Below are 16,730 nucleotides of genomic sequence, written 5' to 3'. Positions count from 1 at the left end.
CTCTAGCTCGCGACTCCTTTGACCCTCGAATTGGCCTCCACGCGCATCGAATCTATCCAAAATCAGAACGAATACGTCACAATATGCTAAGGGAACAAAGCCCAAGCGAAAACAATCGAATTACCACAAAATTCCAGAAGTTGGTCAAACCCGACCCCCGGGCCCACATCTCGGAATTTGACAAAATTTACAAAACTAGAATCCTTATACCCTCACGAGTCTAACTATACAAAAATTATCCAATTCCGATACCATTTGGTCCTTCAATTCATCATTTTATATTTTTAAAAGATTTCACAATTTTCTTCCCAAATTCCATCCCAAATCACGAATTAAATGATGGATTCATGTACTCTAGCCAAATTTGAGTTAAAATCACTTACCCCGATGAATTTCTTGAAAAACCTTCGAAAAATTGCCAAAATCCGAGCTCTCTAGGTCAAAATATAAAATAAAACCTAAAACCTCATATTTATAGAGTACCCCACAGATTTCCACCTTCGCGGACCGTACAAAATCGACTGCGGTCCGCACAAAAACGACCACGACCGCACAGGCTTTCCTTTGCAGTGACAGGCTTTAGTATTTTGGCCATAACTTTCGCTACAGATGTCCAAATTGCGATATCTTTACCTTTCTGGAAACTAGATACGAAGGACTACAACTGCCGTTTTTTGAATCATCTCAAAATTCTTTGTAGATCAAAAGATATGAGCTTTCGAAGTAGGATCAGTGAAATGTCCCCCACCGCGGCCGCACTGCATTTTGTGCGGTCCGCACAACACCTACCGCGGCCGCACTTCTTTTTATGCAAACCGCGCAGGTGGGTTCCGAGGCCTGCAACCCTTATGGACCTGCTTCAGCTATGATTTTCGGCCTAAAACATCCCGGAACCTACCCGGAACTCCCGGAACGTCAAACCAATTATACCAACACATCCCATGACATTGTTCAAACTTGTTCAAAACTTTGGAACGCTCACAACAACATCAAATCACCAATTTAACATAGGATTCAAGCCTAAGAACTCTTAAATTGTGCTTTCGATCAAAAAGCCTATCAAATCTCGTGCAAATGACGTGAAATTTTGCACACACATCCCAAATGACAGAACGAAGCTACTGCAACTCTCGAAATTTCATTTCGACCCTATATCAAAATCTCACCGATCAATCGGAAAACGTCGAAATCTCAATTTCGCCAATTCAAGCCTAAACCTTCCACGGACTTTCAAAATACATTCGATCACGCTCCTAAGTCCCAAATCACCTGACGGAGATAATCAAACCATAAAAATTCCAATCTGAGATCAAATACACACAAGTCAAATCTTGATCAAACATTTCAAATTTTAAGCTTTCAACTGAGACTGTTCTTCCAAATTCATTCTGATTAACCTAAAACCCAACACCAACGATTTACATAAGTCATAATACACCACACGGGACAAGTCATGCCCGAGAACTGGCGAGCAAAGTGCAAAAGCTCAAAACGACCGGTCGAGCCGTTACAGCAAGCCAATGATGTTTCTCAACAACCAAGTTAAAAAAGAACCATGTACACTCCAAGAAGACTTGATTCAGACTTTCGGACTGAACCTGGCCCAGTTTTGAGGCATAAATCGCAAAATACTAGGACAAGGAAGATAAACTTCATGGGAGATCACACTGGTAGCTCACAACTAACAAATCTGCCATATTCCCAACAAGGACTACTTGGAAAGGCAAGCAAACAATGACCAGAACTCAGTTATTGGGTGTGAAGGAGAAAAAAATTCGAAAGCTTCAAACTAGAAGAGGGGTATGGGGAAGTAAAGTAACAAGTTATTGGAATGACTGTAATTGATAATTTATTTTTGTGATGATTGTAATAGACAAGTAACTCACCTCTATATTTTAAGACAAGTAAATATTGTGAGATTGGTGTAAGTTTTTGGCTCACATATTTACTTGTCTAATATCTATGTTTGTTAGGTAAATATTCCTAGAACAATATATGTTTGCATCTTTAATTAAGCTCCATAATCAAGCCTTCTTTTGTGCCGACTTTATTGTCATTTCTCTTGCTAGGATAAATGATACTATTAATAGATGAGCAATTTCCTTGTAAGAATATTTCAAGTACATTTCAACTTGAACAAAGTAACTTAAATTCATTGAAAATACGTGAAACTGAAAAAAACATGATTATCAACGAACCAAAAGGACCATTATATTGCTCTTGGCAACAAAAATAACCAAACTACACTAACTTCTAGCCACTAAAATCAGTTGAAAGATAGCCCATGAATAACAACAAAAAGCTTCATCCTTCGTAATTTATTCTCCATCTTAGACACTGTCACTAAATTGGCTGAGTTAATGCCCTCCATTTCTACCACAATATTCTTCAATTTCACCTTTTCTTGACAAGCAGCATCCTCTAAGTCAACCACCATCTTCTTCAAATAATTCCTTTCTACTTCTACACACTTCAGTGAGTTATTCAAGTTGCTTATCACCATTGTCACATGTGATGACATATTTGGGTCACGCCATTCCCAAAGACCACGTGGCGATTCTTCATCAAAACGAGGGCATTTATAGAATCTACATCCAGCATTTGTATGAGTTTTAGCCACAAAATGATTAGCAATCAACCCGCAACCACATCGACAACCGAATCAGAAGCAATTGAATTTTCAGACATGGTGGGCTTGTATTTTCCAAAAAACTAATAGCTTTTATAAGCAAAAGCAAGTTTAGAAGAGGAATGGAACAAAACAATTATGACCTGAAAGGAAGAATAAATTTTAAGAAGGAAGAAAAATGGGAACTGTCCTAATTTGATGAAGAAGTGGGGGTAAAAGGAATGGGTAGGTAGAAATATGTTGATTTTACCATGGTTGGTCCGAAAAATGGGGCAGGTAGATATTTGGGGCGGGTTGTAAGTGATTGAGGCAATATAGCCATGTGTCGCAATAAAATCGTGACAACACATTAAATGAGGAGACCACAGATGGCTCCCTTAGTCGCGAGGGTACTATCAGGCCTCAAGATAATGTTGAACGCATTTTTCAGACAAATAAATGGACGAAGCTCGCTATGAAACCATCTGTGATACTACAAGAGCATTTTTGGCCCTTTTCCGTTCTGGTAATTCTACTCACCAAAGTTTCCACAATATTAACATTTATGGTTAAGATTAATTTTTTAAATAAGTTCTCATTATTTAGTGATCTCACTTTGCTAGGTATATGTTAAAATATAATCACAATTTGCAATAGTTCAGGTCTACTTTAAATTGAAGCTTGATCCGCTATTTATAAGAAATATCAACTTTAAAAGATACTACAAAGAGACTTTTGTTTTTATTCTTTTAATTATTAATAACATCATCAATTTGCTTTTTTTTAAATATTTCATAGATACTAAAAAATTGTATAATTATCTAAATAATTTCTATCACTTTCCAAAAAAATTATAAAACTAGTATCTTCTTAACAATAATAATAATAATAATAGCTTTTTACTATATTATATATTTAATACCAAATAATAGTAATAAAATTGGGGCATTCAATAACAGTTGTTTTAATGGCCTCCCCCTAGAGCCGACACTAGCAGTACCATCGAGCAAAGAATGATGTCGCGGATCCTCCATTATCGCACCGGTTCTCTGGCTTCTTTGTCCTCGGGATCCGGGGCAGATCTATGTAGGGGATTGTGGGTGGTATGTCACCCGGTCACCCGGGTAAAATCTTATATATGTACTAATATTTTCCTCAAAATATTGAACATATAACGGGTGGCACCCTAAGTCACAAAATGGTTGTAGGTGCCATGGTTAAAGCACTGAAATCACACATAAAAGAATCGAAACTCTCTATGTTGTGATCCTAATTGTTCTCTTGTTATCTTTTTCCCTTCCCTTTCTTTTCTCTATGCTCCTTAAATTCTTTTAATTTCTTCACCTTTGTTATTCACTCTTTTGTACAATCCCATTTTTAACTTTTTGTACAATCCCCACTTTTACTATTTTAAATTGTATATTTGCTTCTTTTTTTTCTAGATCTTAAAATTTATTTGAATGGGATTTTAATCATTCTCTTTTATCCATCTAATGTTATTTTATTAATTTTAGAAAAATTTAGAGTGATGCATTAAAGACATAATATTAATCTAGCTATATGTAGATTGAAGTGGCGTATTTTCCAATTTAAAATTTTTATTTTTACTTTATACTTTTTAATCAAATTTGATCCTGAGAATTAGACCGAATTGGACAAAACTTATTCGATTTTGTGATCACATATTAATTTATGCATTAAAAAAAACTTTTAAATTGAATTGAATTGTTTCAAAATAAATCGAACTTAATCGAATTAATAAAAAAAAATGGATCGAACATACTAAATGTACACCAAATTTAATCTCTTCAGCAATGGCACATGTAACCATCAAATTTTGAATTTGCCTTTGATCGGGATGGTAAGGTTCTCAATATTCATTAGAAAAAAACTCCTCAATTAAAAGTTTAAAACAAAGAAATCCTCTAAAAGGACAACTGTTTCAGCTACTTGTTGATTTTAGCAATTTCCAAAAGTGGTGGTCATGGAACAGCAGAGACAGTTTATGGACTGATTGTGGGCCTTTGGAGGATCAGACATTCCGACAGAGGCATTAAACGGGAGAAATTTAAAAGTAATCAAAATTTAGCCACTTTTCATCTAAAGATAAATCTGAACGAAAATACTGTTCATAACCCAGAAAAATACTCCAGTATAATATACTGGAATTCCAGCATAATATACTGGAGATGGAACACCGGTGCTCCAATATCCAGTATATTATACTGGAACTTTCCGCGTGCTGGAGTTCCAGCATAATATGTTGGAAGTTCATATACAAGTGCACCGATCTCCAGTATATTATGCTGAAACTTTCCATTTTGCAGCAAAATAGTGGTTATTTTTCAATGACTTTGCAAACGCTGGTTATTTTTGAATGACCAGTGCAAAAACTGGCTAGCCCATGTTATTTTTACGCGTTAAACTCCATCAGACCATCACTTTAGAGGCCCATTAAGTTAAATGGTCTTAAGTTGTATTTCCTCTAATCCAATTTATGTGGTGCACTTACTTTTTCGGTCTATAAATATATAATTATAAACTCAATTATTATTATATGCTGATTTGAAGTAGTTGCAGGCCCTATAAACGTAAATCATGGATATTGTTTGACTAAAAAAATATTGGAACCTTTTTGGACAAATCAATTAAAGAAAATGAAGGGGTAAGTCTTAGCTAAGTATAATAATCTCTAAAACAAAAGGTACACAAGGTGAATATAGAGGGTGATATTTCTTGACCTTATCAAGATGAATCCCCAAACAATAATGACATCAATCGTTTATGTAAGTGAGTATTATAGCAAGTGTTCTTAGTTGAAAAATGCAGAAGAAGCCCCCCCTCACAAGGTTATCTTTACGCAATATATATAAGGGACAAAATCCCTTCTAAGCCCTAAAAGACAAATCATAGAGTATATTCGAAAGAATATTCCTAATGCCTTCTAATAGACCTACACTACTGCAAAGGCTCTACAGTTTCTTATTCGCTCGTCTGTCGTCCTCTATAGGATGTCGAGTTACGAGGATCTCATCGCTTGTCGTACTCATCAACAGTCGTGGTCGTCCAAATTTGGACTCATACATATATTCATATGCCACCAAACATCACCTTTAATGACCATTCGCGAATTCTTGATCTAAAATGTTAAAAGTACAAGAGCAATTTGTGACATTTATAAAAGAAAACAATGAGAAATGATACGTGGAAAGCTAGAGAGTATTTTTACTATAGTGAGAAATAAATAAGTAAATAAATTCTTTTAAAAAAACTTTAACGGTATGCAGGTGCGAGAAAAATGAAAAAAAGACGTGAGAAAAGCTTGTTTGAATTTAGTATTTAATCTAAACTTAGCAACATTAAAATGATGTATTTTGGGGTTAGGATGTTGTGACTATCAGATATTTTCTTTCATAGTTGCTCACTTTACTATCTTGTTGTTTTAGACGTGAGAAAAGCTTGTTTGAGTTTGGTATTTAATCTAAACTTAGCAACATTAAAATGATGTATTTTGGGGTTAGGATGTTGTGACTATCAGTTGTTTTTTTTCCATAGTTGATCATTTTACTATCTTGTTGTTTTATTCTGCTTTTATATGGGTTTTTGGTATTGTTCCTTTTTGTTTATATTTTTATTAATGTGGTGCTTATGCTTTCTTGTGCCGATGGTCTATTGGAAACAACATCTCACTTCATTGTAACAATTTATTTAATTTAATCTAAAGTAAGCAAAACGACAACTTGGAGAAGCATTTTCCAAAGATAAAGACAAGTTCCAAATATTTTCATAAGTCATAACCCCACGTCAGCTTTCATTTTCATAGGATCTTTTCAATCTTACCTTTCTGGCACCCAAACAGATCCTTGTCAGCATCAGACAGCATCGTTAGCCTATATGTTTCCTTCTTTGAACTCTTATTCTCTAACCTCGGATTGTTAGTTTAACTTAAAACTTAAAGCAAACATATTTTCATTTTTAAGTACATAACTTTGTTTGATTCACACTCAATTTCAAATTATGAAAGTTTAAACAGAAAACATAACAAAAACTAGATTCAATAGTATTGTCAAATTCTTAGAGGGCAGTAAATTGGTTGCATGTTTCGTTTTTTTTTTAATCGAAATCGTATAATTTTAATTAAAAAATTATTAAATGCTTAATGTACTTAATATTTATCCGAACAGTTACTCGCATTTTACAGCTCAAACCATGTTGAGTATATCATATTTCTTAGAGGCGGATTCATGATTTGAAGTTTATGGGTTCCTACCAATTTTAAATTAGTATGCAATAATAACTGAGTTCATGGTTAGATATTTATTGATATTTAATAAGAAAAAATTAAATATAAATTCAGAATTTACGCAAAAATTATTGAGTTCCCGAGAACTCATTTACAATTCAGATCTGCCGCTGGTCATTCTTGCATAAAATAAAAACTATTCCTTAATTAAATGGTATATTCTTTTATAGAAATGAATTTAATTCTTGACATGAGATGCAAGATAAGGTTATGTATTCATCTTTAAACGATATTTTACTTCTTCTAGAAGGTAAAATCCTTAATTTAGAACGTGAGCCGCAAGATTAGGTCACAATTTAATTTAATTAAGGAGGCATTAGTCAATGTTTTTGTGGCTACCAAACCCTGGAATATAGAATCACGTGGACTCCATCCTGGAAATATCAGGACAACCAAAAAAGAAAATGATAGCCCACAAAAAATATCAGTCATAAGTTTGGTCATTAGAAACGTGAAAAAAATAAGGGGCCGTTTGGGGGTAAGAGAAAATTTAGTCTCCACCTAAAATCTAGCATTATTTTGTATCATGTTTCGTTGGGTTTGGAAAAAAAAATTAACCTCCACATTAAATTAACATTAAGTTATATAAGTTTGGTTGTTACCTTTTGTTTTCTCATGCAAAATACATGCTTAAATTTATGTGAAAATTTATGTACATTTTTATGTGAAATATAATATGGAATAAAAGTACGGGTACTAGCTAGCAACACATGGATTAAAGTTTGTATTCATAAAATTAAACCTCATAATAGTAAAAACATTTTTTATTTTATTAAAAGACAAAAAATAAATGAAGGGAACCTTGGCGTAACTTGTAAAGTTGCTGCTATGTGACCAGGAGGTCACGAGTTCGAGCCGTGGAAACAGCCCCTTGCAGAAATACAAGGTAAGACTGCAGACAATAGATACTTGTGGTCCGGCTCTTCCCCGAACACCGCATATAGCGGAAGCCTAGTGCATCGGGTTACCCTGCCATTAATCTATCTCGACCTAACTTGTCTATGGGCCAAACGACCCCTAAGGTTAAGTGTAAGGGGTATTATCACTTTTAGTCGCGGCAGAAACTATTTACATGTGGCAGTCGAAAAAGTATATAAAATTTATATAAAATATACATAGTATATATATATATATATATATATATATATACAAAATATATAAAAAAATTATATATTTTTTGGGCTATTATTTTTAGAGCGAGTGCGAAATTTACAGCGTCCAGTAGCCGCATTTTCCTTGCAAAACCCCCTGATAAAAAGCGACCTTACAGGTAGGAGAGAGAGAGAGGTATATAAGAAGGAGAAGAGAGCTAAGAGCTTTACCATTACACTCTTCACCTTCTTCTCTTAATTTCTCTCTTTCCCATTTTCAAATCACTGCTAAAAGCTCAGTCTTTTCTCCTATTTCTATCACAATGTTCTCATTGAACGGAAGCAGTTGTACGGTAATAGCTTTTGTATAACACATTTTTTTTTTAAAAAAAGAGAGGAATAAACCAGATTAATTTATTCTACAAATGTTTGTTACAGCAGATGATTTTATGTGGCTAAATTTTTTATTTGCAGAACAATTCGGTATCTGGGGTTTCAAGATGTTTGACTCAGTCTCGGAAAAGGATGTCAGTTCCAATGGTGGCGGTGGCGTCTGTGAGCTCAAATGTCAAGCCCGGAGAGCGGCATGCAAGTGTTTTAATGGAGAATACTTTGAAGGAGATGAAGGAAAGTGCTCCAGTTATTGAGAAAGATTCAAAATCGGCGGTCAGTGGAGGAGTCGGCGACGTCTACGGCGAGGATAGTGCCACTGAAGATCAAACTATTACCCCTTGGACTCACTCTGTTGCTAGGTTTAAACATTTCACCTTTTCATTATGTTTCGACAATTCCAATGCACTGATCTGATTTTCCGATTTTTTATTTTTTCAATCTGCGTTTATTTTCTTCGATTAATTTATTAGAATCTGTTGAAGAATGAAATTTTTTGTCCGGGCCAGATTTTATTACTTTTTATTGTTAAAATGCCACTTGGTCTTTTATGTTATGTTATAATTTTTTTATATAACCACAGAAATAGAAAATGAATAAATCAGATATATATAGTTTAAGCATTTGCAGTATACGCTACTTTGTTTACATATTTTAAGCCTTTGTTTTAAATTAGTGCCTCTGGTAGATTAGTAATGCAGGATAAAGGAGTAGTTTTATTTTAAAACTAATAAATAAAATAGTTTACATATTTTAAACCAAACGCGTGATAAAATAATCCCACATTTTTTCCCGGGATTGTTATCCTTTATCCTACCAACCAAACGTTCCCTAAATATAGTGCCTCTGGTTTCTGTACGCCATGAGGACACCACAAATTTGGGTGATTTCTATATTTGGCTTCACAAAAGTATATCAAAAGCAATTTTTTTAATTTGAACTCACCTGAAAATGATGTCATTTTGTTGATTAACTTCATATTTTTTAGTGTTAAGCGGATGAACAGCTTCACATAAAAAATAAAATAAAATAAAATTATATATATATATAGAGAGAGAGAATATGATAGAGAAAGAGGATGAACAGCTGAACCTGAGAAGTGTTTTTCTTTTATGTCCGTTATGAATATGATTCTGTTGTTTGGTGAGCAGCGGATACTCATTGTTGCGTGATCCAAACTACAACAAAGGGCTTGCATTCAGTGAGAAAGAAAGGGATTCCCACTATTTGCGTGGTCTTCTTCCTCCTGTAGTTGTTGATCAGGAGCTTCAGGTTGTCCATATTGGTTTTTGCATATTCTTGATTTATGTTTCTCCCAGTCTTCCCCTCCCTGATCAAATGGAAGCTCACTTTTTAACTGCATCACTGTGTCACTTTTCTTGTCTCAGGTTGAGAAATTGATGAAAAATCTGCGTCAGTATGATGTACCACTGCAAAGGTACATAGCTATGATGGATCTTCAGGTATTAGCACAAATGATTTTGATAATGCTCAGTTTCTGCTCTCTGTTAAGTTATACTAAGTTGAGCACGATGACAGAATAATATTTGGAATCTGATTACATCTGGGACGTCCCAAACAAATAGATCTTAGTTGGATCAAGTCCTTCTACATCTTTATGCCCAACTTTATTGGCCTCGTAATACACAAATTCTTGCTGTATGCATCCTGTTGCAGGAGAGAAATGAGAGGCTATTCTACAAGCTTCTCATGGAAAACGTAGAAGAGCTGCTCCCGGTAGTTTATACACCAACAGTAGGCGAAGCATGCCAGAAGTATGGTAGCATCTTCAGACGTCCTCAAGGTCTTTTTATCAGCTTGAAAGAAAAGTATGTATTAGGAATTCAATAGATAATTCTCAATTTAGTGGCCCGGGGTTTTTTCTTATTTCATTTTAAACTGAAATGCGATAGCCATTTACAGAGGTAAAATTCTTGAGGTATTAAAGAATTGGCCTGAGAAGAAAATTCAAGTAATCGTTGTAACTGATGGAGAACGAATATTAGGCCTTGGGGACCTAGGTTGCCAGGTATGTTGTATATGAACTTCACTCAAATTATTTGAAATAATCTTAGGCGAGTTCCAAGGAATAACAGAAAACTAGTTTTTGTCTCATAACTGATACTCCCAGATCCTCTATGCACCAATTTATTTTTTAACATACCTACTACATATTTCTTCGCATATTTATCTATTTTTCTAAAGGCATATTACTGAAAATCATTGCATCTTGACAGGGAATGGGAATACCTGTGGGGAAACTCTCTTTATACACCGCTCTTGGAGGCGTTCGGCCGTCAGCTGTAAGTTTCTGTAGGGAAAATGTAACGGTTGCTAGAAATGGACATGATGCCTTTCTTTCACAAATAGTGTTGTATCTTGATTACCCTTTCTTCCTTTTCAGTGCTTGCCGATAACCATTGATGTGGGCACAAACAATGAGAAATTGTTGAAAGATGAATTTTACATTGGGCTCAGGCAAAGAAGAGCTAGAGGACAGGTTCACAATTTTATTTCCTACAATGCTAGGTCGTAAATTACATCTCATAGATGGTTGTATATCTTCTTTACTTTCTTTACTTGATGCTTCTTCCACATTCAGGAATATGCTGAACTCCTGGATGAATTTATGTCTGCTGTCAAGCAGAATTACGGCGAGAAAGTGCTCATTCAGGTTGGTTTTCTTCTGACTAAGTTGTACATATGTAAATCGAACTTCACTTTGTGTTCTAACTTCATTATATACATCACTAGTTTGAAGACTTCGCGAATCATAACGCATTTGACCTTCTTGCAAAGTACGGAACTAGCCACCTTGTTTTCAATGATGACATTCAGGTAAGATAAGGACTCATTCTTGTAAGGAAACGTAGGTGTGGTATTTGTATGATTGATACACGATGCTGTTACTAACATCTTCCTGTTCTGTGCTTTCTTACAGGGGACAGCATCTGTGGTCCTTGCAGGGCTCATGTCAGCACTAAACTTGGTGGGAGGAACCTTAGCAGAGAATACATTTTTATTCCTGGGAGCTGGAGAGGTACATATTCCATCCATTGCAGAGCCGGATTTGATCATATTTTAGTTATCCCTTCCATTCTCTGTTTCTTTAAATTTCCGTTTATGTTTGGTAAGTCACTTGTTGACAATGCAGGCTGGTAGTGGGATAGCAGAACTCATAGCTCTTGAGATGTCAAAGCAGGTTAGGACTTGAAGGAAGCAATTTGTCTTTGTTTGGATTAGTGCTCTCCTGTCAAATGTTTCAACCACCTTTAATACAATGAAATATGCGGTGTTTTATGCATTAGTCTTTCTTATGTAGACTGGAGCCCCTCCAGAAGAGACGCGTAAGAAAATTTGGATGGTGGATTCTAAGGTATTTGAAATCCCCTGCATCATATATCTTATCCTTTCTATCATTCTGCCGCACTGCTATTTTGCTATACTAAGCATCCACAAATCATTCTTCCTCTAGGGGTTGATTGTTAGGTCTCGCATGGCGTCACTTCAACATTTTAAGAGGCCCTGGGCTCATGACCACGAGCCAGTAAAAGAACTGGTGAATGCTGTGAAGGTACGAATACATCACCTCCTCCCTCTTTCGCGATCTCTCTCGCCCCCCCCCCCCCCCTTACCACCTTTCTCAACTCGTATTATTGTGTGCCAGTCGATTAAGCCAACCGTCTTGATTGGGTCTTCCGGAGCTGGGAAGACGTTCACTAAAGAAGTGGTACAAGCTATGGCAACCTTCAATGAGGTGTACTACTCCTCGTTCCTTGAACTCCTTCTTGGAGAAAAGCTACATTCTGCAGTCCCACCTGAGTTGGGTAATATGTCTAAGAAAGAGTAACTTACTGTTCTAAATGTTTTGCAATGCAGAAACCAATTATTTTTGCTCTCTCCAACCCAACATCACAGTCTGAATGTACTGCTGAAGAGGCTTATACATGGAGTAATGTAAGTTATTAGACAGTCCACTTTGTATGTAACTATGTATGAAGTTGGTATTGCTCTGTCAGTGTTCTCGTCTCCCATATGTTTTGATTTTTGAAGTTCTATAATATTTTCATGTTCCACTCAGGGCCGAGCCATTTTTGCTAGCGGGAGTCCATTTGCTCCTGTTGAGTACAAGGGGAAAGTCTTCGTGTCTGGCCAGGTTTGAGATGTCAAAACGATGTGGCTTACATTTTCTCTTAACAAGTATACAATATAAGTACTAAATTCTCTCTTTTATAAACTAGGCAAATAATGCATATATCTTTCCTGGGCTTGGTCTGGGACTGCTAATTTCCGGTGCAATTCGCGTTCATGACGACATACTCCTGGCAGCCTGTAAGTTCTGCAAATTATAATATCTGCTGTTAATTGCTCTCTCCTTTCTTAATAAATAAATGTATCTGTGGAACAAAGAACAGCAGTAAATATAATTAAGACCGAGAAGCTTACTTTTGCTGTTTTCAAGAGAGGATAGAGATTCTGTTCCCTGGCAATGCAAAAAATGCTTCTATTTCAAGATTTTCTTGATTAAAATTCTTTGCATATGCTATTCCTCACATTTGAACTTGGAATTGGCATCTTTGCAACCTTTACACTAAGGTGGTGCATTAACAAGTATGAGAACCAGTTGCTTTTCAAGCATAAAAAAAGGAAAAGAGAGAAAAAAGAAATATGAGAACTAGTTGATGTTTATAAAAGTTGTATATGGAACTGCGAAACCAGGTCCGCTTTAGTTGCTCCATTGACACCATCAAATAGTCCATCTACTGTCCAACTACATTTTCATTCCAATGGTCTCTCATGTTCTGCGTCAAGTTATGCATTTTATACCTCTACTACTCCTAGATCATTTTACTTGATGTAGGTTAAATGTGATCCTAAAATTACAAAGGTTGTTATATCTACTAGTAGTTGTTAGAAACATGGTTACCAATAGTTGTTATATCTGCTAGTTGTGTACAGATTTCTACCTACATTGGAAGCTTCTTACCTCCAACTTTGGTACATCGGATAAATTTACATTGTCTGAAGTTGTTTCATTGCAGCTGATATTATTCCAATTCCTTGTATTGAAGGTGAGCCTTGGCGTAACTAGTAAAGTTACTGCCATGTGACCAGGAGGTCACGAGCTCGAGCTGTGGAAACAGCCTCTTGTAGAAATGCAGGATAAGGCTGCATACAATTGAATAGAACCTTGTGGTCCGGCCTTCCCCGGACCCCGCGCATAGCAGAAGCTTAGTGCACCGGGTTGCCCTTTTATCTTGTATTGGGTGGATTTCACACCTTGCCACAACTTGGTCACATCTTTAACCCTTGAAGCCCAAAAGAAAAAAGCAAAAGGAATAACCAAAATATTCTCACTGATCACAACAACAATAACAACGACTATCCCTTAATCCCATGCAAGTTGAGATTTGCTATATGAATATTCACTATCCAATTCGTTTAAATCTTAAAAGTAGCATGGAAAATGCCTTCTCGTTTCTGCTTCATAAATTCTTACATTTCTCTCTCCAATCTTTTCGTCTGAACAGCGGAAGCATTAGCAGCAGAAGTTAGTCAAGAGAACTTTGAGAAGGGACTAATATACCCACCATTTTCGAACATAAGAAAGATTTCAGCTCACATTGCTGCCAAGGTGGCAGCCAAAGCATATGAACTAGGTATCTGATTTTCTCCTCTACAATCTTGTCACTGTAAGACTTCACACTTTATAATAGTATAATTTAGCAATTTGTTGATGTGTCTTTTTCGTTGTCCAACAGGTTTGGCCACTCGTCTACCGCAACCTGAGAACCTAGTGGCATATGCTGAGAGTTGCATGTACAGTCCAAGTTACCGTAGCTATCGCTAGTCAATTATTGTTATTTTGAAGATTAATTAGTCATCGAGATGTTCTTTTTTCTCTTTTGAATTTCTCAGTTCAATCCTATGTAGGGAGCAGAAGTTTATAGCATGCCTTGTTACTTTTGTTAGATGGGAATGTAAATATTCCATGGTGATCATCATATTATATAAGTCGAAAGTCAATGCTATATATGATCATCATATATAGCATGCCTTGTTATCTTCAGTTGATGAAATATAAAAGTGGCAATGAAAACAGAGAAAATGGATGTCTCGTGGTAAGCTGTAATGTTTTTGCGTCGTGTAGCTATTTTCCACAGCGGAAACATGGAATATGAATCGCTTAAGTTATGCATTTTGCCAGTTGGCCAAAAATAATAGAAAAATGACACTATATAGTTGCTTTAAAAATAATAGTAAAAAAAATATATATATAATATATATATTGTATGTTATATACAAAAATTATTTAAATTTTATATGCTTTTTTGGATACCAGATGTACATAGTTTCTGGCACGGGCTAAAAATGATAATAACCCAAAAATAATTATATCCGCTAGTAAAATATATGTATTATATTTATATTAATGTACAAAACTATATATTTTGCTCGCATGATTAATGTGCAGTCTTTCCGTATTAATAGTGTACGTTTAGATGGCTGGCAGTTAAATATAGAACTATGCCGCTTGAAGCAACAAGGTCGTTGTAGTATAGTGGTAAGTATTCCCGCCTGTCACGCGGGTGACCCGGGTTCGATCCCCGGCAACGGCGTTTATGTTTTCTTTTATTTATTATTCATCAAAGCTCTGAACAAGTATGAACGACGCCTACCAACTAAAAAGAATTGGCGTAATTGCCCTGAAACCCTTAACTAATAAACACATTTGACCAATGTGTCCATTGTAAGGCGTGTATTACACATTCACTAACGTGTCCATCCAGTCAGCAAATGACCAATGGGATTGTTATACGTCAAGGGCGCGAAAACAAACCACATAGCTGTGCTGGAATAAATTTATTAATTTCTAATTTTTCTTCTATTTCCCTTATTTTCTTCTTCACCATAGCTGTGCAACTTTTACCTAACTCAAGGTACCAAAATGACCCAGCAAACCAAATTAACTACGAAGAGGGCCACGAATAATTTACACAATACTACGGCAGAAAAAATCGAACACAAAGGAACAACAATGGATACTTAGAACTGTTAAGGTGAATTAGAGAAAACAAGTAAAAACATGGATAATATATGATCAACAGAAACCTGGAAATTGTACCACGAACCGGAAAAAAAACAACTCGCCGACGATCTCGAACGTCCTCAACACTCAAAACCGAACAACCACAAAAATATCTTTGTCCCTTTGTTTTTTCGCTCACTTCCCCATCTCTTTTTCTCTCATTCTCACCCCCCTCCCCCAGATCTGTTTCTCTGTCCCTTGTGTGTATGTGTGTTTATCTTGCAGCCGTTTCTGGTGGTAGGCGGCTAGCTTTTAGATTGAGAACAAGAAAAGCTCAAAATCCGAAAGGGGGAGGAGGGGGGAGGCGCTGTTAGGCGTAGATGGGGAGGAGGGACTGGTTGGGTTTGTTTGGTCGTTGCTGTGGGTTATGGGTGAAGCCGTGTTTCTGGTCGTTGGGGATGGTGCGAAGATACAAGGGTGGTATGTAGAAGACGAGATTCCGGAGGGGGGGGGTTCTATTATGGAAATCGGCGGATGGGATTTCTTCTTCTTTTTTGGTTTTCCTTATAGTTTCTGTTTATTTTTTTGATTTTATAATCTTTTTAATGAATAGTAACAGATACACGCGCCATTTGAATGTGACTTGTATGCACTATGTCCACGTAAGATAAGTTACCGCCACATAAGCATAGTCAATGGTCAAAGATGTTTATTAGTTATAGGTTTCACGAGTTTGAGTGTTTAAATGGGAAAGACTAAAGTTTGTGTATCGGCTTTCAAAAGCCCTACAAGTTTAAGTGGTCAGGAAGCCATTTTGTCATTGTTGAATAGGATGAGCAGAATAGATACCGTGGGGAAAATATCTGTAAAAATGTCACCCTAAAAGCTAGCTTTTGTATGGTTGAATTTATGCTCACAAATTTATGTTTAAATACTCACTTGAGAGCCAATTCTTCTTGCAAAACTAATAAACTAGTATTATTTTTTTGAGAAAGATGTGATAATTCTCTAGAGATATATATCCTATGCCAAAAAAAAAAAAAAAAAAAAGATCGCACCTGCAACAGGAACCAACGAAACACAGAATAATTAGTGGCAAAGAAATACTAAAAGATAAACGAAAAAGGAGCCAATAGTGTATCATTGGACAGGGGCGACGATTCTTATCAACATATATAGGATATAACAAGAGAATCTAAAATTTTAAAATAATTTTTTATTTTATTTTCTTAAAATGGAAGCTGATAAACAAAAATGTTCTGATCCTAATCCACCCAATCTACTAACAAGCCTTTTTGGTTGTACTTT

The 16,730-nt window shown here is 35.9% G+C and overlaps 1 protein-coding gene and 1 non-coding gene across 2 annotated transcripts; both read left to right on the top strand.

Moving 5' to 3' along the window:
• The first annotated feature begins 8,212 nt into the window (after positions 1-8,212).
• LOC104221695 (NADP-dependent malic enzyme, chloroplastic) lies at positions 8,213-14,501 on the top strand. The gene is made up of 20 exons (XM_070171320.1): positions 8,213-8,355; positions 8,477-8,754; positions 9,544-9,664; positions 9,781-9,855; positions 10,070-10,221; positions 10,316-10,421; positions 10,630-10,695; positions 10,797-10,892; positions 10,995-11,066; positions 11,147-11,230; positions 11,334-11,432; positions 11,547-11,594; positions 11,715-11,768; positions 11,868-11,966; positions 12,060-12,149; positions 12,272-12,349; positions 12,474-12,548; positions 12,634-12,724; positions 13,924-14,052; positions 14,155-14,501. The coding sequence occupies exons 1-20, from the start codon at positions 8,326-8,328 to the stop codon at positions 14,241-14,243; spliced, it is 1,932 nt and encodes a 643-aa protein (XP_070027421.1). The 5' UTR covers positions 8,213-8,325; the 3' UTR covers positions 14,244-14,501.
• A 439-nt stretch (positions 14,502-14,940) lies between these two features.
• On the top strand, positions 14,941-15,012 carry TRNAD-GUC (transfer RNA aspartic acid (anticodon GUC)). The gene has a single exon. It is a non-coding gene; the product is annotated as a tRNA-Asp (tRNA).
• Positions 15,013-16,730: the final 1,718 nt, after the last annotated feature.

Source organism: Nicotiana sylvestris, chromosome 3, assembly GCF_000393655.2.
Source record: "Nicotiana sylvestris chromosome 3, ASM39365v2, whole genome shotgun sequence".
Classification (NCBI taxonomy): domain Eukaryota; kingdom Viridiplantae; phylum Streptophyta; class Magnoliopsida; order Solanales; family Solanaceae; genus Nicotiana; species Nicotiana sylvestris.
This window is presented reverse-complemented; position numbering and strand designations above follow the sequence as displayed.

Coding starts and splice junctions, on each gene's coding strand:
- LOC104221695 (XM_070171320.1), top strand. CDS start 8,326: ATGTTCTCATTGAACGGAAGCAGTTGTACG. Junction 9,665..9,780: donor TTGTTGATCAGGAGCTTCAG/GTTGTCCATATT, acceptor TTCTTGTCTCAG/GTTGAGAAATTGATGAAAAA. Junction 11,967..12,059: donor AACTGGTGAATGCTGTGAAG/GTACGAATACAT, acceptor ATTGTGTGCCAG/TCGATTAAGCCAACCGTCTT.